Genomic DNA, 27,508 nt, shown 5'->3' on the forward strand with positions numbered 1-27,508 from the left:
GGTACTGACTGAGGAATAAAGCCACGTTGGGTGAATGGGATACACTAGTGAAAAAGATGGAGAGGGTCCCTGCTCCCACGTTTCCCACATTTTAGCAGAGGAGACAATAAACAAGTGGATGAATAAAACAATTTCATATAGTGACTGTGGACTGAGGGTGGGACAACATTAAAGAGGAATCAGAAAAGTCTCCAGAAGGAAATAGAGATAAAATGTGGAGGATAAGGAGACTCCATGTGATGATCTGAGGGAAGCGCTTTCCAGGCAGAAGGAACCACAGATGGAAAGGCTCTGAGCTGGGAATGAGGTTGGGAGGTTGGGGGAAAGGAGAGGAGGCCAGTGAAGCCAGAGTGGAAAGACAGGGAGACAGGAAGATGAGGTTGGGGACAGGGACGGGCCGATCACGTGGGAGCCTCTAAGCCATGGGGAAGATCTTGGATTTTACTCTATGTGAAATGAAGAGCTCTTGGAGGGTTCTAAGCAGAAAAATAACATGACTTGATTTGGATTTTTAAAAACTCACCCAGAATGGATTGTTGGGGGCAAGATTGGAGGCAGAGAGACTCGTAAGGAGGTTGGATGTCATGATGGAGAAAATCACCTGAGGGACCAGGGAAGTGGTTAGAGATGGTGGGGCATTGTAATTATCTACGTACTGCCAAAGTCTTAAGTACCTACTATGACAAAAGAATAAATATATCCAATTTAGCCACTAACAAGCATATTATGAAGACTATATAATAGTCCTCCCTTATTAGAAGCCATGGAGTTCCTTGAAGGTAGAGACTGGAGTTTTTTCATCCCAGGCTTAACTACAGTACTTGGTATGGAGCAGGTACGTAAACATGCTGAGTGAGGTATAGCTTTTGTCATCTCCAGTTCTTTGACCTTTGTGAAGTAGAACAGTTTGAACTGGCCTTGACCTCTTTACTCAGCATCTTAGGTACTTGGTACAAAGTGGGGAAAAAACTGTGGAGTAACCCAGTCATAAATTTTGAACCAATCCTGAAATATCTGAGGGGAATTTATCACGGTTTTTCATGACTTAGATAAAAGCAAAGCAGAAATCATCAGGCTTTTTTAAAAAGTCAAATGTATAATGATGTTACAGTACAAATCAAACTGACAATGGCTAAAACTAAACATGGTAAGGCCTACTGCTTACTCAAAAATAATAGAATAAACCTCAGCAAATTGAAAATCTGCAAAATTTGCTAAGTCAGATAGCCTTGGAAAAAAAATAGGTTCTTGAATGAAAGCATGATGGTTGAAGATCTGACTGGCAAAAGAAATTTAAAAATTGAGAAAAGTAAAATTGGGCAATGATGCAACTATTTTTTATAAGATTTTGAGGAAGGAGTTTGGTTTTTATGAAAATAATTCTAGGAAACAAAAATGAAATGGGAGCTATTTGAAATAGTTTAACTTCATCATATAAAATATTGATCACTTATTAATTTGTTCAGTAATAAATTATCCAAGTCAAATTGGCCTAATGGATTTCTCTAGTTAATACTTTTTTGCTGAAAATTTATGAATGTTGGAATAATTATGATTAAAATGTTTGCTTTTAGCCCTGGCTGGTGTGGCTCAGTTGGATTGAGTGCTGGACTGCAAACCCAGGGGTCAGTGGTTCAACTCCCAGTCAGGGCACATACCTGGGTTGCAGGCCAGGTCCTTAGTGGGGGGTTCTTGAGGCAACCACACATTGATGTTTCTTCCTCCCTTCCCTTCTCTAAAATAAATAAATATGACTGCATTGAACAGTCCACTGTGTGAAAACATCAATGCTACACTGGGAGAATAAAAATTAGGTCCCCCAAAAGTTTTTAACATACAAATGAATTTTAATTTGTATTTTATGTATTTTAATTGTATTGTTAACATAAAAATTTTTGACTTTTCCTAAAAATGCACAAAGTAAAGAGAAAAAATCATCCATAATATCAGCATTGAAGTAAAACCATTGTACACATTTTGGTGTAATCATCCAGTCATTTTTTTAATACATGGAACTTAAAAAATAATTGTAATAATACTTCACACGTAATTTTTCATAGATGTTTTTCACTTAACAGATTATCAACATTTTTACATGATTACTTCATTCTCATACATATTCTTTTTAAAGTCTGAGGGGAATTTACTCATGTTTGCTTTGGGTTGGCAGTTAAGGATTTGTCAATTTTGTAGTAATATATAAACAGTATCATATATAATTTCACATAAATTTTTTTCTATATTTATGATTGTTTTGTTAGGATAGATTCCCAGAAATGAAATTATAGGGTCAAAGGATTGACTATCTTTTAACTTGGAAGAAAGAAAAAGACTGATTTTCCTTAGTAATACCGGCCAGAAATGAGACCAGTGAGTGATACCTGAACACCTAATAAGAGCTGTGAATCAGCTGTATGTATTCTCAAATTATTATTTAGAAAGACTGTAGTGTCTAAGGGGAGTTGGACAGTTTTTGTCCTTAAAGTAATTTTTCATTTTCTTTCTTTCTTTTTTTTAGATTTTATTTATTTCTTTTTAGAGAAGGGAAGGGAGGGAGAAATAGAGGGAGAGAAACTTCAGTGCGTGGTACCTCTCGAGCGCCTCCTACTGGGGACATGACCTGCAATCCAGGCATATGCCCTGACTGGGAATCAAATCGGGGACACTTTGATTCACAGGGTGGCACTCAATCCACTGAGCCATACCAGCTAAAGCTAAACTAATTTTTAATTTTCAACAAACTAATAAATTCATATATATATTAAGAAATCAAATAGTACTATAAGGTTTATGATGAGTAACAGTAGTTCCCTGCCCTATCCTTCCCCATCCTTTGGCCCCCAGCTTTGACTTTTTAAATATTTCCTTATTTTGAAACAATGTCTTTAAAATACGGTTTCTTTTATTTATAAACGCTAGTCATTGTCTATTGGCTTTCTATTGTGAAAAATGGGCATGTAGATAACACTTTCCTGTCACAGACATGACAAGAAACATATACCCCTCTTCCTGTACACACACACACCCCTCTTCCTGTACACACACACACCTCTTCCTATACACACACACCCTCTTCCTGTACACACACACACACCTCTTCCTGTACACACACACACCCCTCTTCTTGTACACACACACACATCCCTCTTCCTGTACACACACACACCTCTTCCTGTACACACACACACCTCTTCCTATACACACACACCCTCTTCCTGTACACACACACACACACACACCTCTTCCTGTACACACACACACCCCTCTTCCTGTACACACACACCTCTTCCTGTACACACACACACCCCTCTTCCTGTACACACACACCTCTTCCTGTACACACACACCTCTTCCTGTACACACACACACCCCTCTTCCTATACACACACACCCTCTTCCTGTACACACACACACACACACACCCCTCTTCCTGTACACACATGCCCCCCTCTTCTCGCTATCCTCCTAATCTACATTACATCACCTTGGTACCTTTCTAAGAAAAGGCATATAGAGTGGGGAGGATTGTTTTAAAAAACACTCCTGCCTGAATATATCTTTAATCTACCCTTGTAGGATCCAGTTCCTTGTTCCCTGCTGACAGTCCTTTACCACATGAGTCTTTCCATAGGGCAGCTCAGTACATCACAGCTTGCAGGTGAGCAGATGAGAAGAGCCAGAGACAATTTGAGCAAGATATGGCTGGGTCTTTTATAACATGGTCAGAGTGACAGCCCATTACTTTTGCCATACTCTATTTTTAGAAGCAGTTTGTAGGTCCAAAGGGAGTGAATGCTGGGAGGTGGGGGTCACTGGGGGACTTTTGGAAGGCTGCCAACCACATCCCTCCAGAGGCACTCCTGCCGCAAAGCCTCTGTCCCCTTCGTGCAGTGGAGCTGGGCTTGTCGAACTGCACTGTGCACACAAATCACCTGGAGCCCGGTGAGCTGCGCATGCTGATTCAGTAAGTGTAAGGTGGGGCTTGAGTTTCTGCAGTTCTTATCTATCTATCTATCTATCTATCTATCTATCTATCTATCTATAGAGAGGGGGGAGGGAGGGAGAAAGAGAGGGAGAGAAACATCAATGTGTGGTTGCCTCTCACGTGGCCCCCACTGGGGACCTGGCCTGCAACCCAGGCATGTGCCCTGACGGAGAATTGGACCAGCAATGCTTTGATTTGCAGCCCGCGCTCAGTCCACTGAGCTATGCCAGCCAGGGCTCTGTAGTTCTTACTGGTGCCTAGATGATGCCAATGTTGCTGGTCCAGAACCACACTTTGAATAGCCAGGTAGTAGAAGACAAATGTGCCCCTTGCCTTGATCTGAAGAAATTACATTTGGCTTCTCTTCTAAGACTGAGAGAAGACCCATACAAAAAAAGATTTTCTAGTCCAAAAGCCTAATAGGTTAGTCACAAGCTGTAAAGTCTTCGGACCTCCCAATGCATTGCCTTAAAACAGTGGAATCCAGACATGAAAAATCAGTATGCAATTTGTTTGTTACAGTGTAACTGGTAAGAAATTTCTCCTCCAACTTTATTCTATAGGACTGTATCATGAGGAGGAGGAATGAGTTTGTTTTTGTTTTTATCCTCATCTGAGGGTATGCCCATTGGTTTTAGAGTGAGAGGAAGAGAGGGAGTCAGAGGGGGAGAGAAACATTGACGTGAGAGAGAAATGTCGATGGGCTGCCTTTTGCACATGCCCCGGCTGGGGTGTAATCCACAACCCAGATATGTGCCTTTACTGGGAATTGAACCCATAACTCTTTGATTTAAGAGATGCTGCTCCGACCAACCAAGCCACACCAGCCAGGGAAAGAATGAGTTTTTATATGAATTTAGAAGCTAAAAGATGATCCTGGGTATTAACTGACATTTAAATGACTATCTTATTTTTACCACAATTATAACATTTTGTTTTTCCTTCACAACCAGAAAGGAGTCTAAGCTTTAAAAATAAATTCATTTTTTAGAATGTTGATAAATCTATAGATAGATAATTAATAAAGGCTTATTAGTGAAAAGCATAACCAATTAATGAGACTAGCAGCTTTCTCCTAGAGTCTATGGGCAGAAATGCATCCAGGCTGGAGAAAGGACTGAAGTCAGAAGCTGAGCCACTATGGGCTTTGCATTCATGCAGAAAATTCTTGCATAGGTTCATGCACGCATTTAGATTCTATCCTGCCACATGACATCATGTCATATTACATACATAATGCAGGGCACAGATCCTACTCACTTGGAGGCATGGTGCAGAAAATCTGGAAAGAGGCAGACAGCAGCCTTATACGCTTAATTACGCAGGCCTATAGGCCTGGAATGCCGCTGGCTTTCTGAACCCAGGTTCTGGAACTTGAGAGCATCAGAATCACGTTGCTGGCACAGAAGGCAAAGTTTCTGATTCACTAGGTCTGAGGTGGAACCTGAGAAATTGCATTTCTATCAAGTTCCCAGGTGCTGCTGTGTTGCTGATCCAGTAACCACAGTCTAGGTTGCCTTCCCAGTAAAGGAATAAAGCGTGAGGAATTAACCAGGTGAGGAGAGTTGCTAATAAACTGAGGTTGAGGAGGGAGGAGTTGACTGCTGAAAAAGGAGGTGCCCCTTGTCTGTAAGACCCCTCTGAATGTTCCTGATAATTTGGGATAGAGAATTTGGAAGAACAGTCAATTAATGGATGGAGGTCACAGCAGGACAGATGCCACTGCTGGGAGAGGTTTTCAAAAGAATAAGTAAGAAAATTAGATGGGAAAATTAGTGAGTCAGCAATATGTATCATTCCTTTAGTAAGACAGCATGCCTTGTTGTTAGAACTAGTTTTTTGATATTTGATGTTTTTGTCTTCTTTTCCCCCTCCCGGGGAAGAAGTATTGTAGATTAAAAAACAAAACTGTTATAGAGAGTATTGGAGATAATCGGGCATTTGTTGTAGCATTTTATTTATTGAGTTGCCACAAAATTTTTTTTATTTCTATTTTTTTCAAATTTCTGTTTAGTATGTTATTAAATCAAAGGAGCATTAAAAAAGATCAGCCAGGGTTTCCAAATTGCACTAGCTCTTTTCCCACTCTGCATCCGGGGCCAGATGGTTCCTATGGTGGATTTTCCTGGATTTTTATGTAATACTGCATCGACTGTGCTCATTACATGTGGTCATAACCCTTTTTTTCCTACGAAATAGGAAAAGCATTTCCATTCCAAGGCCATAAGGTGTTGCTGATGTTGGATAATAAAGGACTCAGAATAGCCCAGCGACTGAGGCTGTATTTTAAATGTCATTCTACTGATCTTCAGCTGCACAAAGAATAAACTAAAAAATCGAGCGAAACCATCATGTGGTGTGGGGACCTTTCTGTATCCTATTTATTATCTGACTCACTCCTTTCTCTTTCTGCCAACACCTAAGAAATGCTGCCATGTAAAAAACCTTAAAGCTTTGACACTGTAATGTGGTCCTGAAATCAAGGTTGACTCTTACATGTGTTTTTCCTAAAAATTGTTCCCTGTTTGAACAGTGGTAGCTGCAACAATATGTTCCATCTCACAGGATATTCAAAGTATGACCTTGATGCCCCTGAGGTCCACCTGCCAACCTTCTAATCTGGGTGTGCTTCTAACTCCTCTGCGACCACTAATGGCCCAAATTGATGTTGCATGATTTCTGAGGCTTGGTCAGAAAGGGTGATGCAACTTCCGCCTTCTTCTCTGGCACATGGGTACCAAAGCCCTCCCTGCCCTGCCCTGTAAGCAGTCTGACTGCCCTGAGGCCACCAGGCTGTGAGGGAACCCCAAAGTAGTGCATGTAGAGAGATCCTGTGGAGAAACCCTGCAACTATTTGCAGAGAAAAAGACCAGATTAGTCCCTAGCTGCTCCAGTCCCCTGATGTTCTGGCTCTGCCTGCTCTCTGATTGCCACCCGTGACAAGAAACCCAGAGCCAGAAATGCTCAGCCTGGAGATCCTCAAATTCCTGACTCATGGAAACCATCAGATATAATAAAAGGATTGCTGCCATTTTAAACCACTAAGTTAGGGGTGATTTGTTATACCACAGTAGTGACTGGAATATTCCCTGTAACACATGATAATGAGTTGAATCAGTTCTGCCAGTGAGCTTTCCTTAGTTACAAGAGAAGCTGACTTTGGCCAACTGAAGCAAAATTAATAAGGTAAATTTCAAAATTAGAAAATTAGGAAAATCAGCTTAAGAGAGAATGAAGAGAGATCGAGATAATGAACAGAAATCAGTGCAACTGAAAACAAATATAGTGAGTTGATAAAAACAAAAACTGAGCCTTTGAAAAACTAAGGAATACATCTTTAGTAGGACTGATTAAGGAAAAAACTAAAAATAGAAAAATTACAAATAAACAAAATCAAGAATGAGGAACTATAGAACCCATTGAGATTAAAGAGAGAATAAGAGAATCTGAAGATGTTTATTTCCATAAATTTGAAAACTTACTCATGAGCAATCCCCTAGAATAACAATTTCTCACACTGACTCAGGAAGAGTAAGAAAGTCTGTAAATCTTTCAGACTGAAATGATCAATATGGTTACTGCTAATCACATGTGACTTTGGACACTTGAAATATGGCTAGTGCTACTGAGGGATTACATTTTATTTAACTAATTTAAATTTAAATTAAAAAAAAACTGGAACAGTGTAAAATATTTTTCTGTTAAGTACAACTTGACCCTTTCGGCAGTCTTATATTTATGTTTTACTTTAACCACTGCATCTTCTAAGATGTTATCACTGCATTGTAGTGTGCGTTGGATGTGTGTGTCAGTGCTAGGATTGCACATAGACTCATCATTGATCTTGCTGGAATCAATGACTTGATTCAATTTGAATGATTTATTTTTTGTACAGATATAATTTTGACGTGTTTATTTGAACGTTTGATGAAGGCCAAATGAGAAGACATAATTTACTTACTGAAACTTACGTAAGCAAGAACTGGTAATTAAGTCAAAATGGTCATCATTTACTTATAATGTAGTTACGTTTTTCTTCTGTGTTAAATAGAATTCAAGTCCTGCTGAGCTGAGCCATTAAGTATAGCCGCTTAGACTGGTGATACACCAAGAAGTAGCACCAATAAGTGGGGCAGTTAATAGTATAAACTGAGTTGGGAGAACGAAAGTGGACTGACCATGATATTCAGGGATGTTACATGGTAGTGATCAGATGCACTATAAATGGTACTATTTTGTCAAAAAAAGGAAATATTCTTGCTTTCTAGATCCCAAGGATGTGATAAATTGGAGCTATCCAGGTGAAATGAAATACTAACTCTATTTTTAGCATAAAAATTAAAATTGATGGAGTTATGGGAGACACAGGAAAATATAAAAATTAAGTTCTTGATTTTGTGGTTTTTATTTCCCACAACATTATTATTATTGTAATACCATTACAATATAATAATATAATGGTATTATTTTATTTTCCACAATATTAGCTAAAAGGAAGCATCTCCATTTAGCTAATATTCAGAATTGCCTGATCCTTTAGCTACTAATTCTGTGTTTCTGTTTTATTGTTTTATGGAGTTACTTTATACATCTAATTAAAAGTCTTATTTTGAATTTTCACATTTTAGTGCATTACTGGCTGTGAATCCCTGTATTCTGGCTTAATAATTGTGTGTTGTTACATCCTCATATCATGTCAACAAATGTAAATATAGTGATTTTATTAAGGGAAGAACACATGTAGACAAATTTTAGACTTTAAAATAAAGGCAAACTTTGATTCAGCATTGGGGGTGATATAGAAGCTAGGACTGTGACCATAACAATAAAAAAAAAGGCACATCACAAATATCATGATGAATACCAATTGCAACCATTTGCTAACATGTGATGATGTCACTGCTCTGTGACATACTAGGTGGTCTGCCCAGAAAGTATCCAGCCATTGAATATGAAAAATAGAGACATTTATTTAAGCAGATACAAGATACAAGAAACATTGTTCACAGTTTTCCCAACTGCCATCAGCTGCCCCATCATATTTTCCTGAAGCTCATCGTCAGTCTGATACCTCTTCATTCCCTCCCTCTCTACCTCCCTCCCTTTCTTCTTTTCTTTCTTTCTTTCTTTTCTCTTTTTTCTCTCTCTTTCTTTCTTTCTTTTCTCTCTTTTTCTTTTTCTCTTCACTTTCAAAGGTGATTTTGTGGTAGTTTTGGGAAAAGCCAGAAGTCTGGGGCACCAAATTTGGGCTGTAGGGGGTGCTGAGTCAACTGGGTGATTTGATGTTTTGCCAAAAAACTCTGCACAAGACATGATACATGAGCAGGCATGTTATTGTGATGAAGCTGCCAATCACCAGTTGCCCATAGCTGCTGCCTTCTGAGTCATCTGAATAGTTTCCACAGAGAAACTATTTATGTTCAAGCTTAATGCAAAATCTGATGCAGATTTGTTGCTCTACTTGCTTAGTTATTTTGAATGTGATGGCCACACAGTACACAAGCTCATTCAATGACGTCTACCACCCTCACTGACTAGTATAGTTAGGTTGTCAATGTTCACGCATGCGCGTTCCAGTCCACTCTCCTTGGCTGCCAGGTACACTGATGTGGCACAAACCATTCTTGTTATATTACAGTGGTTGGACTTCTTCTGGACAGATCTCATAAATGCGGTGTATTCTTGTTTTCAACATTCCTCTTATTTAATCTGTAATAGGTATTGGTAAATGTCAACAACTATAGCCCATAAAAAGGCACTTTGTGGTCTTCAATATTTTTAAGAGTGTAAAGGGGTTCCGAAATCAAAATGCTTCAGAACTGCTGATCTAGAGTACAGGGAAGGTGAGATTTAAAAGGGTGTTACTGTGGTATTGTGAGCTAAAATATTCATTACAGCATTTTTACATGAGGAATAACCTTAAAATGTTTTGAACTGGCCTTAACTTTAAGGAAACTCCATCTCTGCCCTCCTCACCCCCCAGTACCTCTCTTTCATCCAGGTCCTCATACTGCCTTACTTAGCTTGTTTTGCTTGATCTTGGGCTTAGAGGACTCTAATATTTAAGTTCTTTCTTCCTTTATCTACACCCAGAGTAACCTGTCCTGTGTTCTGTTTCCTGGGGCCCTGGTGTTTGTGGAATATAAGGGTTAACGAAGTAGCTTTCCCAGGAAATCATTAGCACTTTTTTAAACAGATGGCTTTTGAAGACACAGTCACTTAAGTCAACAGCCTTATTATTTGGTCAGAAGAATGAGGAAGGTGTAGTAGGTGGAAATCCACTATGAATAGTTTTGAGATTTTTATAGACTGAGCCATAGACTCCACAGGACTGTTAACACAGGTGCCGTGGAATGACAACAGCAAAAGGCAATTTCCACGGCAGCTACAGCACTCCAGGACTGCTCAACCTGGATGCCACTCAACAACCTCTCGTAGCACTGATGAACCCAGCATGTTTCCAGGGGCCACTGGTGTGGTGGGGGACTGACCTGGGTGATAGCTTTATAGTCTGTTACCCACAAAGCCTCGCAGGAAGGAGGTGACCTTTAAAAAATGTGAGCCTGAGAGACACAGATTTTATTTCATAGGCATTATTATGGAAGAGAGTCTTATTTCCTTTGCAGTGGCTTATTTCCACTTTGACACTTCTCCTTTTCAAATTTTAAATGTAGTATCCTCTCTCTTTTTTTTAAAAATAGACTTTATTTTTAAGAGAAGTTTTAGGTTCACAACAAAATTGAATGGAAAGTACAGAGTTCCTATATCCCTTCAGTTTCTATAAACACACACAGCCTCCCCCAATATCAACGTCCCATACCACAGTGGTACTTTTTTTTTTACCACCAATAAACTTATACTGACACACCATAGTCATCCAAAGTCCACAATTTCTATGATTATTCATGTGTCCACTATTATTGTATACAAAACAGTTTCATTGCCATAAAAATCATGTGCTCTGCCTCTTCGTTCCTCTCTCCCCCGCCAACCCCTGGCAACCAATGATTTTTTACCATATCCAGTTTTTGCCTTTTCCAGAATGTCATATAATGAGAACTGTACAGTATGTAACTTTTTCAGAGAGGTACCCTTTTATGATATCTTTTTTGCCTTCTAGACTGTTCATATGGGCCTCATGTTACCCATGCAGAAGCAGATGGTGCTTGATACATAAAATGGAAAAAGCAAGCAACAAAGTGTAGTTTGGGGAACTCTCACATCAGCATCACATAGGGTAATAAAGCCATGAGGCAGGGAAGAAAATAGGACCACTGTGATTAGAGAACTGTGTTTAAAAGGCGGCATGAGGGCCTTGGAAAGAGAAGTAGGGCCATGGTTTGTGCAGGGCTTTGCAGGTCAAGGAAGGGCATTCGATTTTTTTCCCAAAGCACAACGGGAAGCTATCGGAGGGTTTAAGCAATCAGATCTCATTTGCATTTAAAAATAATAACACTGACTGGGGGGAAGTGACTGTAGGTAGATACAAGGAGCATTCATTCCCTCCTGTTAGGAACTATTACAGCAGCTCAGACAAGAGCTGATGGTGGTTTGGTGTACAACAGTGATTTTCAACCTTTTCCATTTCGTGGCACACATAAACTAATTACTAAGTTTCCACGGCACACTAAAACATACATTTTTGGCTGATCTGACAAAGTAGGAATAATTTTCTTTCACTCACACCAGATGGCTATTGTTGTGTTGACTATTTAAAATTTTTAATTTGACAATCTATGGAAAAAGAGGTCAGTGCCCCTAACTAAACAGTCAGGTATTGATCGCATGTTTGAAAAATTTTGTGGCACACAGGCTGAAAAATCACTGGCAGAGGTGTCCAACCTGCAGCCCACAGGCCACAGGCAGCTAAGAATGGCTATGAATGTGGCCTGACACAAAACTGTAAATTTACTTAAAACATTATTAGTTTTTTTGCGATTATGTGTCACAACGTATTTAATGTGTGGCCCAGAAACACCAAAAGGTTGGACAGCCCTGCTAGACTAGTAGCAATGCAGATGGTGAGAAGCACAGAGGTTAGAGACACACTATGAAGGTAAAATAGCTCAGATTTGTTAATGGATTGAAAGAAGTATAAAAGGGGAGGGGGGAAACGAGAACCACAGAATACCCTAACTTGCTGGCTTCAGGAACTAACAGATTTACCAAATTAGTAAAGATTAAAGTGGGAAAGAAACCTGTGTGACATGAAAGAGCGGTTGGGGAAGGAGAGTTACACATGTAAAAATATGTATTACATTTCCTTCAACATTTTACACTGGACATTTTGAAAGAGCAACTTGGAATTTTCCAGCAAGTACCCGTGTACAACATCTACAACGAAGATCTTACTATATACTTCTGTCCATTTACCCACGCGTCCACCCATCAGCTCATCTTCCTTTTGCAGTGCATTGAAATTGCCCATATCAGTGCCATTCTCTGCATACCTCAGCATCCATGTTCTTTGGTTCGTTTTTTCTTTTTATGGAAAATTTACATACAAAGCGAAATGCACAAATCTTAAGTGCGCGTTCACTGAATTTTGACACATACATCTGGCTACATCTTAAATTTGAGATGCCTAAGAACATCAACAGGACATAACCAAACGTGTTGCTGGATGCAGAAATCTGGAGCTCAGAGGAGAGGCCACATTTGAAATGTAAATTTGACAATCTTCAGAACGTAGGTCTGTTTAAGCTATGGAGTTGGATGCAATTCCCCAGCGCACGAAGAGGGAAAAGAAATGGGCTGTGCCCCCAAGATCCCAGCGTTCAGAGGTCTGACGGGTGGAGAGCGGGAGGACCTCCGGGGTAGGTCAGGGGTTGGGCTAGCCGGAGCCAAGTTGGCACAACCCAGGGTCCTGAAAAGCCAGTCTGTCCCGCGCCAAGGGGCGGTCCTCGGGAACCGTCAGAGGTGACTTGAGGTGCCGGGCAGCAGGCCTCGGAGGGGGGCGTGGAGGGAGCTCCGGGCCAGAGGCGGGAAGGTCAGATGGGTGGAGGCGGCGGAGGGGAAGCAAGGGATGCAGAGAGCAGGAACATGGACAAAAGAAGGGGAGAGGGGGTGAAAGAAAGGAGAAGCAGAGGAAAGGCGGGCAGGGGAAGAGGGTAGGGGAGGTGAGGAGGCGGGGAGGGGGCGGAGTCGCCGCAGCGGCCAGCGAGGGGCGGGCGGAGGGAGGGGGTGTGTGCGCGGGTCACATGGTCGCGGCTGCCCTCCGCGTCAGCCGCCCTCGCTGCCGCGGTGCGCTGGCTGCAGGAAGCCTCCGCGCCGCCGCTTTTGTTGTCAGGGACCCCGCGAGGTGCGCCGCTCGCCAGCTGCCACCGCCGCCGCCTCTCTTTGCAGCCTGCCCTCCGGCCGCCGGTCCCGGGCGCCCCGTCCGCCCCCGCCCATGAGGGGGCCCCGCGACCACCGCTGCCCCCAGCCCGGGGCGGCGCGGCGCTGAGGCGGAGGCGGTGCTGCCCCCGCTGCGGGAAGCGGTCGGCCTCGGCCCCCTCCCCGAGGGTATCATGGAGGTGAATGCGGGTAAGAGGACTGTGGCGGGTCGGGGCCGGCGGAGGGGACGCTCGGAGCCCGTTGGGGCGCTTCGGGGGGCGGAGGCCGAAGGTGTCCCCAGGCCCGCGGGGTGGGGTGCTGCGCGCCGCGAATCCGCCCTAGGCTTGGTTCCTGTCGCCCCCCGGGACGCCCCACGGTCGCCCTCACCGTTCCCTGCAACGCCGCAGCGCGGCCGGGTGGCGCCGGTCCGGCTCCCCCCTCACATGGCCGGGCCGCGCGAGCCACGTGCGCGCTGTGTTTACGTTCTGCGGCGCGCGGGCGCCGGTTGGCTGGGCGGGCGCGTGACGCGGCATTACATAATGGGCGGTGAGGCGGTGGCGGCGGGCGGGGACACGTGAGGCCGCTTGCCTCTGTGACCCACATTCCCCTGAGCCGCAGGGACACGTGGGGGCGGGAGCGCGCGCGCGCGCCTCGGCGGGGAGCGCCGCGGCCTCCCGGGAGGCCCCGCCCCTTTGGAACCCTCCGAGCAGTGACGTGGACGCGATTCCTTCCTGCCCGCGGGGATGCACAGTGCGGAGGATGCCGCGCGTGCGCTAGCCGTGGAACCCCCGCAGTCGCGCGGCTTGGTTGGGGGGTGTTCAGACGCTGCAGTGCTTCGGTTTCTGCTGGCACCGCTGGGAGGTGACCCCGATGCTCGGAGCCGGGGGAATGGAGACGCTGGGCCGCAGACGTTGCGGATACTGAGGAGGAGGTGTGGGGCGAGGGCGTGCTGGAGGCCGAAGGAGGTGCCCGGGACAAGCGTGGGGCTTCCGCGACGGGAGACCCTCTAAGGAGCCTTCGGTGCTTACATCCCGAGCAACCTCGGGCAGCTGGGACAACACCTATCCTTGTTATGAGGTTGCTTCACTGTTCAAAAATAAAAAAAGAAAACGTTTATCTCTAGGATGCGACCTGTCTTAAGTTACAAAAATCGGCCTGAAAATCCCCTTGGGTTGGGAGCCTTACTGTGTTGTGAATGGATCACACCCATGGCTAATCATTCAGCTCACGTGTGTGGTTAGGATGACTCACTCAGGTTGTCCTGTGTTCTAAGTGACTCTACTCAGACCTTCTTTCTGTAAGACTGGTTCTTGTTCATTTCACTTGATTTTTTTTCAAACCCTTAAGTCAGTGATCTTAGCTGAACCTTATCAGCAATTTGGCTTTATAGATCTTTTTTCTTGTTATATTTCCTGTTACAGTGCTACAGAACAATATTTTACTTCCTTTTCCTCTTTTGTCTGCTCAAATGATGGCCTTTATACCTGAAGCCAGTGAGGTTAGAGAGGCCAGTTTTGAAGTTAGTGTATGCTGTAAAAAGCATGCCTTGATAATGAATGTGTTGTGAGTTTTTTGCCAATAGTAAAAATAGTCATTTTCTGTTTTAATTGCTTATGGAGGCCTACTTAGCCTTTGAGGATATTTTAAAAAATTAGGTAAGCTGTCATGGAATTAGGATCTGGGGATTATTAGGATCAACTTACTCTAACGGAGCTTTGCAACCTCATATATGGGCAGGCTCAGGTTAGAAAATTAGAAAATTTTTCTCTGGTTTGAACCTTCCTGGGAACGAATCACTGATCTGAATCTTGCCTTTTGCAGCTATAAGTTATAAAACATGTTTTGGAGGACTCCCCCCCCCCCCCCCCCCCACACACACTCCCCTTCTATTTCCAGTTCTCATCCCACGTTTCTTGCACAGTGGGTTTTTTTTCCCTTTCTGATTATCCTTGTTGCCCTTGGGGCTGTAGCACCCAGAAATGAACAGGCTCCTGTGGAAATGGTTGGACAGTTACCAAGTTCCAAGTTTGGGATTCTGCTGCAAATGAATTCTCTGGCAGGCTTAGCTTTTGTAGCATATTGCTTTGCCGACTCACAGTAACCTTGCAATCAGGACCTTTTCATGTGAACATTTGAAGCTAGGTTTCATCCATTGTGCAGGTAATTGTTTGGTTTTTTAGTATAGGACATTGCAATTATCTTTCTTAAATTTTCTCTTGTTCCTTTTGGCTCGAAGTTCAAGCTGTGACAGCTGTTAGTATATCAATAATTCTTACCTTTGTCAGAGAGAGTTTTGATAAGCATTCCCTTTTACATTCTTCAAATTGTAAATGTTGACTAGGGTTGGGCCAAATTCATTTCCGACTGGCACACCTCTAACCTTTTCCTTTGGGTTGATATCACTGTATTAGTAAATACACATTCAAACATTAACCATTTCATTTAACTGTCCTACAGTTCATGATATTGTGTCTCTATCCTCTCCGTGCTTATTACAGATGTGAAATAGAAGTGGCAGAAATTGAGTCATACACTTTGTCACAGTTAATTTTTTAAAATTTATTGATTTCTTTTAGAGAGAGGAAGAGACAAACATCAGTTTGTCCCACTTGTTTATGTATTCATTGGTTAATTCTTTTTTAAAGATTTTATTTTCAGAGAGGGGGGAAGAGGAGGGTGGAAGAAAGAGGGAGACATACATCAACTAGTTGTCTCTAGACATTCCAAACTGTGGACCTGGCCAGCAACCTAGACATGTGCCCTGACAGGGAATTGAACCTGAGCTGGCCAGGTTTGTCGGCAAACCTTTGGTTTGCTGAACCTGAACCAGCAAACCTTTGGTTTGCCTGCTGGCGCTCAATCCCCTGAACCACACCAACCAGAGCTATTGGTGGATTCTTGTCTGTGCCTTGCCTGGGGATTGAACCCGCAATCTTTGGCATATTGGGGATGATGCTGTGACTAACAGAGCTACCCGGCCAGGGCCATCACAGATAGGTTTTGATTTCATATGCAAGGTTCATTAAATAATTCATTGCATAAACGTATTAACCCTGGTTGTAGTTAATATTTTAAAAATTAAGAAAGCATTCCCATATAATTTATTTATATTTTTTTACAAGTCTGTATTCTACTGTGTTTCTCCAAACTTGGAAAGTAAATTTCAGAGGGAGATAAGGGTAAAGAAATCTTTATTTGGAAAGAGAAACAGTGCAACAGTGGAAAGAATCAGATGTGACGAGGAAGGTGCTTGACTAGTTAGTAGAATTAAGGGATTCAGAAGGTAGCATGGAAATAACCTACAGAGAAAGGAGTGGTCATCTGACACCTTCCAAATGAAGGAACTAAGTAAGGATACGGAGGTTTTGTTTTGTTTGAACTGTTCTGACTGAACTCCTCTGGTACTATGATGGTAAATAATGATCACCACCGTCCATTGAGCATTTATGATGTGTGAGGCCCTTTACATGTGTTACTATTTTGATACCTCACAATTCCATGAAGGAAAGTACTATAGTTACCATTTGAAGATGAAGGTCTAATTGAAGTTAAGTAACTTAGGCAAGTTGAAAGAGCCAGGTTTTGAACCCACAAAGTTTATTTGGGGAGCACAAGCTAACTACTGTAATAGGTTTATGCTTATATAATGTTTGAAGGTGTATGCACAACTTGGTGATCCTGCCTTCTCGAGGGTGAAGGGGATGACTATGAGGATCCACGTGGTTTGTGGTGGTCCAGGGTTATAGCTGGTGTAAAAGGGCAGGTGTCAGCAGAACCTCCCAATTTCAGCATTCCGCTTTTTTTTTTTTTAAGATTTTATTCATTTATCTTTAGAGGGGAAGAGGGGAAGGAGAGAGGGAGAGAAACATCAATGTATGGTTGCCTTTCATGCGTCCCCTGCTGGGAACTGGCCTGCAGGGAACCGGCCTGCAACCCAAGCATGTGCCCTGACTGGGAATCGAACTGCGATCATGTGGTTCACAGACCTGTGCTCAATCAATCCACTGAGCTACACCAGCCAGGGCCAGCATTCCGCTTTTTGAAACTAGTTAGTCATGCTGTTTTGTTCCCCCCCCCCCCCCCCCCGGGACACTAGATTACACTTGCCCTCCTCTTCAGCAACTTACATGGAGACAAAGCACATTTTACAAGATAAGACCTCTGTTTCTTGTTATTCTGTTTTTTATTTGTTATTTTAAAATAATCTCTTACATGGTACATCATTTAATAATTTACATATTTTTCAAGGTCCCACTTATTGTGACCTTAGCTGTTTGTCTCTCTTGATTTCTGCCTTCTGTACTGCTCTTGTGCAATCCTCAGCAGTTCACAATAATATGAAACAGTGCCTGCGTTGCACTGGAATGAGTGGTTAACATAGCCGTTTCCCTGATTAGGCTGTTACAGCTTTTTAGGGAAGGTACCATGTTGTTCACTAGAGCCCTGACACTCAGGACACAGTTGGAAGTTCCGTGTTTCAGTTAGATCTGCTCTAATACCCTGTGAGTAGAAATTATTAATAATAACCCTTTAAAATGAGAAAACTAAAGCTTCTTGATGGTAAACATGTTTTGTTCTGAGACAAAAAAATACAGTCATGATTTCTACTCAAGAATGCATTCCAGGATTGTGGGCAGTGGGAGTAAGAGGGTTTTGATGATGGGCAAGCCTAAAATTGGGGTAAGAGACCCCCAATATATGAAGGGACAGTGAGTACTTCCCAGTAGGACAGAATTGAATATTGACTTCTGGCTGGTCTGAAGTCGACCACTGGGTAAGCCCTAGCCTGGGAACCTGGCCCAGCTCCAAGGTCCTTTTCAACTAAAAATAGAGAAGACTGTGTCTCAGCTAATTTTAGCTTGAGGCATCTAAGTAAGAAGTACATTCTCCTTGTTTCTGAAGGTGTTGGGACATGCTGGGTCGGGGATTTTGCCTTTCTTGCTTTATCATCAAAAACTGTAAAAAGCACTTTATTAACCCTCATTTATGAACACCATTTCATTTCAGTCTTGTAAAAACTGGCAGGTGTTCCCATTTATAGAAGATGACTCAGGTTTGGAGAGAGTGAAAGTGGCTTGTTTGCCCAGGTCTTCTCAGGAATAGGTAATAGTTCACCCTCTGGAATTAAATAGCTTTGACTTTCAGCCCTGGCCTTGCCACTTAGTAGCTGTATTACTTAACCTCTCTGAGCTCTGAGTTCCTCATCTATAACATGGGATACTGGGAATTAGTTCACAGGGGTCCTGTGAGGATGAAATGTGAGGTGAAATTGGGTCATTTTATTCTTGACATTTGTTAGGTAGTTGGTGACTTGTAGTTTTCACTTTCCTTTCTTCATTGGGTTAAGGAACTACTAGATGTACTCTGTACCTTACAGGAGATTAAAATTTAACCCATTTGAGTTGTTAATCATCATGTTGATAGATTGGTGTCTCTAAATAGCAAGAGTAGATGCTATCAGACAACTGAGTCAGTGAGAAGGTCTTTCGAGGTGAATGTAGCTGCTTGTAATGGGTCATCTCTGATTCCATGGTAGCTGGCACAGATTCTTGTAGAGGATTGTTGAACTTTTAAAGATAGGAATAGGATCTTAACTGGATTTATAGTAGCTCAGTAATTTTTCTTACATTTGATCTTGGAACTTTTGCAAAGGAAAATGTATTTTGGGTTAAACAGTACCTTCTATTGCTGAGTCAGTGCTTTAAATTAGTTCTTAAGCCATCAGGATAGCTCTGATTTCTAATTTTTTTTTTTTGTAAGCTGAGGTAGTCCAAAGACCTTGTGAATATAAATGGCTGACTCACATGGTGGCCCTAGGGAAGTCTTCTAAGGAAAACTATCACTTTTTCATCTTTTATTCTCTTGAGATCTTAGGAAGTGAATTTACTACTTCAGGTAGTAGGTTAGAGAAGATAAATAGCTGTGCGACCTTCCTTTGGGAATTTATTCAGGACTAAGAATAATATTTTCCTTTACAGTTTATTCTGAGAGAAGACGTGTGAAAAAAGCAGCAGTTTGTTGACACGTGGAATTTCTAATGTGAACTTCAGATCTCTAAAGTTTCATGAGAACAGATGGCACCAGGGTTTTTACCTTGGAACATGGCATTGATAGGCTTCCAGGTTAAAATTGCTTCTGTTTGGATTCATAGTATAGTAAGGGTAGTTAGGCAGTTATGTCAATGAAGCATTAACCTTTACAACTACAGGCCAGATTCAGAGACTTCCAGTCAAGATGGTCGCATATATAAACATGGCTCACCTTCTCGCACAGCCACATCGAAATTATACCTAAGATATAGAATGCCATCACTCAGAACCATCAGAAATCGAGTTGAATGGAAGTCTGACAACTATGGAGTTAAAGAAACCACATCCACCAGACTGGTAGGAGGGGTGGAGATGTGGAACTGGCTGACCCCACATCCATGTGTGGTGGATAAAAATTCGGGAGGGGTACAGCAGGAGTGAGGGGTCCTATCCCCACACCAGGCCCCCAGCCTGAGGTCCCAGTGCTAGAAAGAGAAGTCCCCATAACTTCTGGCAGCAAAAACCAGCAGGGATTGAGTTGGTGGAAGAAACTTCTGGATTCCCAAGCAGTTCCCTTTAAAAAACCCCACACATAGACTTACTCAGTCTCACTCCCTCTGAGCTCCAGTACCTGGATAGCAGCTTGAAAGGCACTAGTGTCATGCAGGGAGGAACTAAAGTGTCTGGCATCGAGGCAAGAGCAGGAGGATAGTTTTCGCTTGCACAGGAGGGTGGGCAGAAGCCATTCCCCACACCCCCCCCCCCACCAGAGCCACATCGATAGGCATGTCCCATATCTGAGACTTCGTCAACCTGGCTAACACCGTTTGCCCAGCCCTGTAGATCTCCTGAGGCTCTGTGCTACCCAATTTGTGGCCTACCTAAGCTGTTAACAATGGCTTTTCCAAATGAATGGCTGGTCTTCACTCATGTTTTATGATTTCCTAAATTCTTTCAAACAGTGACAGCTGGCCTCTGTGAACTTTCAGCTCCCATGCCTCTTGCTCTGTGGCCCTAGGTGCAGCACTAGCAGCAGCCAGCCTAGGTTCACAGCTTGGCTTCTCCTGGGAATCTCCAAGCCCAGCACAAGAGCAGCCATCTGTAGATTGTTTTATAACAATCTACAGGCAGGGTGCCCCTGGGCAGAATCCATTTGGGGGCTGACCTTGGCCTGCACCACCTGGGAAACCCCAGAGCCTGCTGTGCAGTGGACAGCTACAGACCATGTCAGAGCACCACCACCCTGCTCCTGCGCAGCTGATCCTCCATCGAGGGTGGAGGTTGGTGGTCAGTGGTAACAGCTAGTCCTTGCAGCTGACTAGCCTGGGTAAATTCCTCCTGTTGACGTGCCAACAGCAGTCAAGTCTCAACTGTAAGAGGAGGATGTATTCAGCCCACATAGAGGGCACCATTGAGTACCCAGCTTGGGTGATAGGGGAGGCTGTGCCACTGATCCTACAGGGCACCTACTACATTAGGCCACACTACGAAGACACGGAGTCAAAGCAACTCTAATACCTAGACATGATACCTAGACAAATACCTTTGTCTGCCAAAATGAGGAGACAAAGAAACATGTCACAAATGAAAGAACAGATTAAAACTCCTGAAAAAGAACTAAACAGAGATAAGCAATCTATCAGATGCCGAGTTCAAAACACTGGTTATAATGGTGCTCCAGAAACTTAGGACCTCAACAGCATAAAAAAGATCCACTTATAGATGAAAGATACATTAATTGAAATACAGAACAATCTGCAATCAAACAACAGTAGAGTGGATGAAGTGAGAATCAAATCAGTGATTTAGAACATAAAGAAGCAAAAAACAACCAATCAGAACAACAAGAACAAAAAGGCATCCAAAAAAACAAGGATAGTGTAAGCAGCCTCTGGGACAACTTCAAGTGTCCCAACATTTGCATTAGGGGTGCCAGAAGGAGAAGAGAAAGAGCAAGAGCAAAACATTGGAAATGTATTTGGAAAAAATAATCAAAGAAAACTTCCCTTATTTGGTGAAGGAAATAGACATGCAAGCCCAGAGGAAGCTCTGCAAAACAGAGAGCATTTTGATGGATGCCAGATGGGAGGTGTGTGTGTGGGGGGAATGGGTGAAGAGGTGAGTGGATTAGGAAGTACAAATAGGTAGTTATAGAATAGCCATGGGATGTAAAGTATGTTATAGGAAATGCAGTAGCCAAAGAACTTTATGCGCATGACCCAGGGACATGAGCAATGGTGCGGGGATTGCCTGAGGGAGTTGGAGGTTGTTAATAGAGGGGGGCAGAGGGGGAAAATTGGGACAAATGTAATAGCATAATCAATAAAATATAATTAAAAGACACAACTGTAGGCCAGTTTGTGCTTGAATTCACTGGTTGTAGCCATTCTAAATTTCATGTTACAAAGAATCACCTGGGGAATTTGTTAAAAATGCTTATTCCTACTGGTTCCTTCTCATCTGGGCAGAGCTTTGGAAATGTGTATTTTGGAAAAGTACCAGGTGCTTCTGATAATATATATTTTACATAATTTCTTTGGATAATGAGAATTAACTCAACGTTTGGAAGCTTTTTCTCCTTGTCTTCAAAGTCTTGGGACCCTTTAGACTTTAAAATCAGTGGTAGATGAAATTTCTATTATTAAAACTATTGTTGGTCACTGTTTGTTCCATTGAGCACTAATGAAAATAGTTGGCTGGTGTGACAGTGGTTCTCAAACTTTACTGTGCCATCAGCATCATCAAGGTGATTAAAATTTTTATTGAATAGATCTGGAGTGGGGCCTGAGATCTTGTGTTTCTAACAGATTCCCAGTTGATGCTGGAGCCCTGGGTCCATTTGAGAATGACTGGTTTATAGGTAGGGACCACATTACAGGACACATATTAATTATCAAGTCCTGACCTCATTCTGGGCAGCTGATAACAGCATGCTAACAGGATTTGGGAAGTGGGTCAAACTATAGAAAGAGCAGATTCACACCCTAGCCTTAAGACTGATATAAGGCATTGCTAATGAATGGAAAAGTAGATGGAATTTTTCACATTATTTAAAACTCAGGTACACTTAGTTGTTCTTACACATATTAAATTGGTACATGATCAACACTGCTGTGTTTTTCTTGGCATAGTATGCACCCATTTTAACATCTCTTCTGATAGTTTAACAAACTCCCTGATAGTGGTTGTGCTTTACTTTTTCAAGGGCTTCCCAGCCTGGATATAATAATTGTTACATAAATATGTGTTTGGTACCTAATTTCAACATGACAGACTAGAACACTAAAATTCTTCTCTTTTTTCCTTCTTTGTAAATGGAAACATCTTTCTGTTCTCTGGAATTTTTTTTGTTATTTTTTGTTTTATCCGTGTCTGTGTGTGTATGTTTTAAATGACTTATAAAGTATGGCTTTTATCTAAAAAAATTGGAGAGTTGTTTCCCTTTAGCAAAGAAAGTTTTGTTTCAGAGTAGAACCTTAAATTGTAGTTATTACTTTGGGAATTTGCAAAATTCTGCACTTACTACTCAGTATACTACTCAGTATAGTCATCTAGATCGTTGCCAGAAGTGCACTGTTTTATTGGCAACTTTCTAGTAATGTTTTATCGTGTTTGGGAATTTGTCCATGTTATTAGACATGGGTTTCACAAAGGCAGAGAAATATTAGGTCTTAAAAATATTTAGGATGGGCTTATTACATGAAACATATATGGAGAATTAAGAGACACTCTCTGTACATCTAGGTCCATACAGTCTAGTTGAGAAATAGATAGAAACAAGTGAACAGGTTTAAATGAGACCTCAGGACAGAGATGGAAGAGAGATAACTTTGCGTCTGATGCACATTGAAAAAACCAGTAAATGTTTGATGGTGATGGAGAGAAGGGGAAAAAACTACAGTAGACCTTGGCAGAGAAGATGAGAATTACTTGTTTGACCTAGGATTTGGAAAAATAATATATTTGTCTGTGAGGTTACTGTTGCAACATTTTGTCTTTTTGAGTGAAGAAGTTTGTAATTGTATCCTAAAAATAATTTTAAGTGCTGTTTCTTCATCGGGGAAGTTTACAGTCTCTAAAGTGTTAAGATCAGTTTTCAGGGGGGTTGTGAAAGTTACACCAATGAAGTTGTGAATAGTGTTTTGAGAGTAACTCTGTGAAAAGGGCATTAACCTTCAGCCTTAATGTTACTCTCTGATAGCCTGCATTCTTTCTTCTAGTCTTGTGAACATTTACTGTAGTCAGTCAAAAGAACAAGTAGTGAGTCTGGATTCCTTAGGAGGTGCTTAGAGTAAAGTGTGTCTGCAAGTCAGAAGTAGGTGGATAAGGGAGAGTGGAACTGGGGTTTAGTGATGGTCATAGAAGTCTTCAGGGAGCATCAGAACAGATTCTGGGACCAATAACTATGAAAGTTTCTCTATTTTGAGATACATTACTTTATCTGCAATTCCAGTGTTACATTTGTTCTTGATTAACCTGTGTTTTAGCCAAATGATGGGGGAGGCCAATGATGAACTCATTGTGTCTAGGATTGTGTCATATAAAGGTATAATGAAGGAGACACAAAGAGGATCAGAACTGCATTTCTTCATGGCCAAAACAATTTGTTTAAGCTATGAAGTCACTCAGGAAGGTTTTTCATTCCTCTTAGGTAAAGATTGGAAAATGGAAAACTTTAGGTTTGAATCTGCATATACTTAGAATAACTAAGCCAATCAGAGCCTTTTCACTTTTTAAGTCAGTGGAAATTAATATGGGCTTTGAACTTTGTGGAAACAGGAAGAATAGTAGGAAACAAGTTGTTTTTCCTTTTGGGATAAGTTGACATTTACTCAGTAATCAATTTCTAAATTAGTGACTTTACTGTTCAAAATTATAAAAATAGAATATATATATTATTATGTATCTAATTATCTGTGTTCCCTCTCTTTTCTAGGAGGTGTGATTGCCTATATCAGTTCTTCCAGCTCAGCCTCTAGCCCTGCCTCTTGTCATAGTGAGGGTTCCGAGAATAGTTTCCAGTCCTCCTTCTCTTCTGTTCCATCTTCTCCAAATAGCTCTAATTCTGATAACAATGGTAATCCCAAAAGTGGTGATCTCTCCAATATTGAAGGCATTCTGAAGAATGATCGAATAGATTGTTCTATGAAAACAAGCAAGTCGAGTGCACCTGGAGTAACGAAGAGTCATAGTGGAGTGACAAGTAAGTTACTTTAGTTTCCTAAAGGTTGGTGCGATTCATTGCAGGTGGGGCTTGCTTTATCAACTTTTTATTTGGGGGAACTTATATTTGGGGGTATAATTTTCACTCCTTTCTGGGTCACCATACATAGTTCATTAGTTAGGTAAGAAATCAGTGATGGTTTTAAAAGTCACAGCCCCCAGGGGTTATCATAACCGATTATTGTCATCGAGTGAAACACGTGGTTATATACTGTGCCTTGCCACGTTTCCTCTAGGGTTCCTCCATATGCCACATTTCACAGTTACCTTTCTTCTGGACTCCTAGTACTGAATCTGCTTTCTGGAACAGAGTTCCTTATTCATTGTGGGAAAGGTTTTTCTTCCATGAAGTTGGAGCTAGGAATATTGGGATTAGGAAATGAAGCAGGATTAGGATAACCAAATGAATAGTGGAATTTGGACCCCTAAGAGGGTGTGGAGGTAAGATGGGTTGGAATTGGGAAAGGTCAGGGCGGAATGTCAGGAAGGAGTAGGACCTAGCTGGGACTTGTAGGTTAATGGAACTGAGTATCTGTACAGCAGCCTGTGCAGACATTGTTCGTACCTTTTATTTATTGAACTCTCTGCCTGACTTTTTCACTCTTATCCTGGAGACTTGTTTTCCTAGTTCTGGTTTTATATCTGGTGTGAAGTAACTCTGGACTTACAAAATTTCAGAGTATGTTTAAAATCATCAGGGAAGGGCAAACCCAGCTTTTCTGAAAGATTTTTGGTAGTCCCATAAACTGAGTTTAAGAGAAAACTACAATGTCTTTTGATTTGTTAATTTGGTGTAAAGAATTTTCTTTAAATGATAAAAGTATAATTGTATCTTTCTAAAGCACTTACAAGATGAACAAAAAATATTCATTTGGAAAGAAGACAAACAATTGAAATCTTCCTCACTTTTCTTTCTGTTTGTGCCTTAGAATTTAGTGGCATGGTTCTACTGTGTAAAGTCTGTGGGGACGTGGCGTCAGGATTCCACTACGGAGTTCATGCTTGTGAAGGTTGTAAGGTAAAGAAAGCATGCTTTTTTACCTCTAAGCTTCTGATTCTGGGATTAAACAAATTGGAGTTAGGTTTGCCATTTTCCACGTTTGATAATCTGGGCGAAGAGAAGTGAGCTGCTCCTCTTTGAGTATTAAGCATTTTATTTTATTTGTTTTAATTTTAAAAATATTTAAAACTAAAAAAGTTAAAAATATTTTATTTTTAGAGAGAGGGGAATGGAGGGAGAAAGAGAGGGAGAGAAACATCAGTGCGTGGTTGTGTCTCACGTGGCCCCCACTGGGGACCTGGCCCGCAATCCATGTGCCTTGACTGGGAATCGAACTGACAACCCTTTGTTTTGCAACCCATGCTCAATCCACTGAGCTACACCAGCCAGGGCTGTTGTTAAGCATTTTCTGTAGTATATAAATATAATTTATTTTGAAAAAATATATTTCTAATCCTGTGAAAGTATTTTTTAAAGATTTTGATCGAAATAAGTTTGCATTCTCAAATTTAGTCATGGTATGAAACCAAGTGCACAAAATGCTTGTTTATTAATGTGTCAAGTGCTGTTCCAGGTGGAGGGACACTCCTGCCTTGTTGGAACTGGTTTAAACCAGATTTTGAATAGATCTCATCAGGTGTGTTTTCTGACATGTCTGGTACTAGGAGTTCAGAATAATTCCTAGGTACTTGTAAAAACCTGGTATCTTTGGAAGTAGTTCCAAATGAGTAGAAGAAAATTGGATGTAAATTGAGTGCTTGGGAAAGCTCATTATATTTTGAAGTTTGGATGAATATATCTTAGATCATCCATCAAAAAATTCTAACAGATATAGTTTATACCTCCTACTTATACCCAGGGAACCTCTCTTTCTGTTTTTTTAATCTGACACAATCCTTTTTCCTGAATTAACATGGCTGTGGCAAGTGCTCCTGCTGTTCTCTAACTGAAGGACAGAGGCAGGAATCCAGTTTGGCAGGGTATGATGGGTGAATGAGATAATGAATATACATGGTGAAAAAAGAAATATTTTTTAGGGTGGCTGTGAATGAATTGTGATTTTGGTAGCTTTTCATGGCCTGGTCACTTAATAAGCTGGTTGGGATTTTATGTAGACGTAACACTTTCCCAATGTTTAAAAAGTTCTGTAAACACCATTTTTTCTTTTTTCACCTCAAAAGCATGAAGTAACTCTGGGGCAGGCATCATTCTACCTTTATAGCTAGAGAAACAAAAGCACAAGCCAGTGAGCCTAATTGTGTACTTGATATAGAACACATAATTATTCTATAGCTTCTTAAAAGTGTGTCTAGTTCAGATGTTGTAGTGTCCAAATATAGTACTGTAGTAAGTATAAAAATATTGTATCCCAAAATTATCATTATAGATTCATGAAATGTATGGTTAGTTGTAATATTCAAGGAAACTATATTTTAAGATACTTTTGGTAAATGTGTTCCTGACTTTTCCATTCTCCTTGGAACTATTAACCTGGGATCCTCGAATACCTGTTACAGCACATGCACTAAAATTGTTTGTTTTGTGAAGGCTGTTACTTACAGCAATCTAGCTGGGGCCTGTCTTTCTCTGGATCATTAGTTGGTCTGTGGTATGACACTTACCTGTTGCTGACAATCAGCCAGGGACACCTGGCACACATAAGTAGGCCTTGCTGGTGTCAGCAGGTAATGATCCAGAAAGACCAAGCTCTACTAACAATCCTTAGTTCCCTTGAGGGGATTATAGCTATGGAACATGTTTTTCTGTCAACTCTTCAAAACTAAGTCATATTTTAGGAGCTTTGGAATTTGTATGTGATTAAAGTATGAGTTAGAAAGTGTGGCTGTAGGCAGGGACTGCTAACAGAGTTAAGTATAGTACAAGGGATGCTTGGAAGGCAGCAAGATTCTCCAAAAGGAAGAAAGGGAGGAAGAGTTTTGTTTGGCTAGAAAATAT

General features: G+C 41.6%; 1 protein-coding gene across 1 annotated transcript in view; it reads left to right on the top strand.

The window, feature by feature from the left end:
• Positions 1 to 13,194: 13,194 nt before the first annotated feature.
• The window catches only part of NR1D2 (nuclear receptor subfamily 1 group D member 2), a 32,559-nt gene continuing 18,245 nt past the window's right edge, over positions 13,195 to 27,508 (top strand). Inside the window, exons 1-3 of the mRNA XM_037143994.2 lie at positions 13,195 to 13,510; positions 24,266 to 24,532; positions 25,482 to 25,570. Of these exons, the coding sequence (XP_036999889.1) occupies positions 13,495 to 13,510; positions 24,266 to 24,532; positions 25,482 to 25,570 (372 nt within the window). The 5' untranslated portion in view covers positions 13,195 to 13,494. The remainder of the gene's footprint in view (positions 13,511 to 24,265; positions 24,533 to 25,481; positions 25,571 to 27,508) is intronic.

The sequence above is a fragment of the Artibeus jamaicensis genome, unplaced genomic scaffold (genome assembly GCF_021234435.1).
Source record: "Artibeus jamaicensis isolate MK-2021 breed Jamaican fruit bat unplaced genomic scaffold, CSHL_Jam_final contig_519, whole genome shotgun sequence".
NCBI lineage: Eukaryota > Metazoa > Chordata > Mammalia > Chiroptera > Phyllostomidae > Artibeus > Artibeus jamaicensis.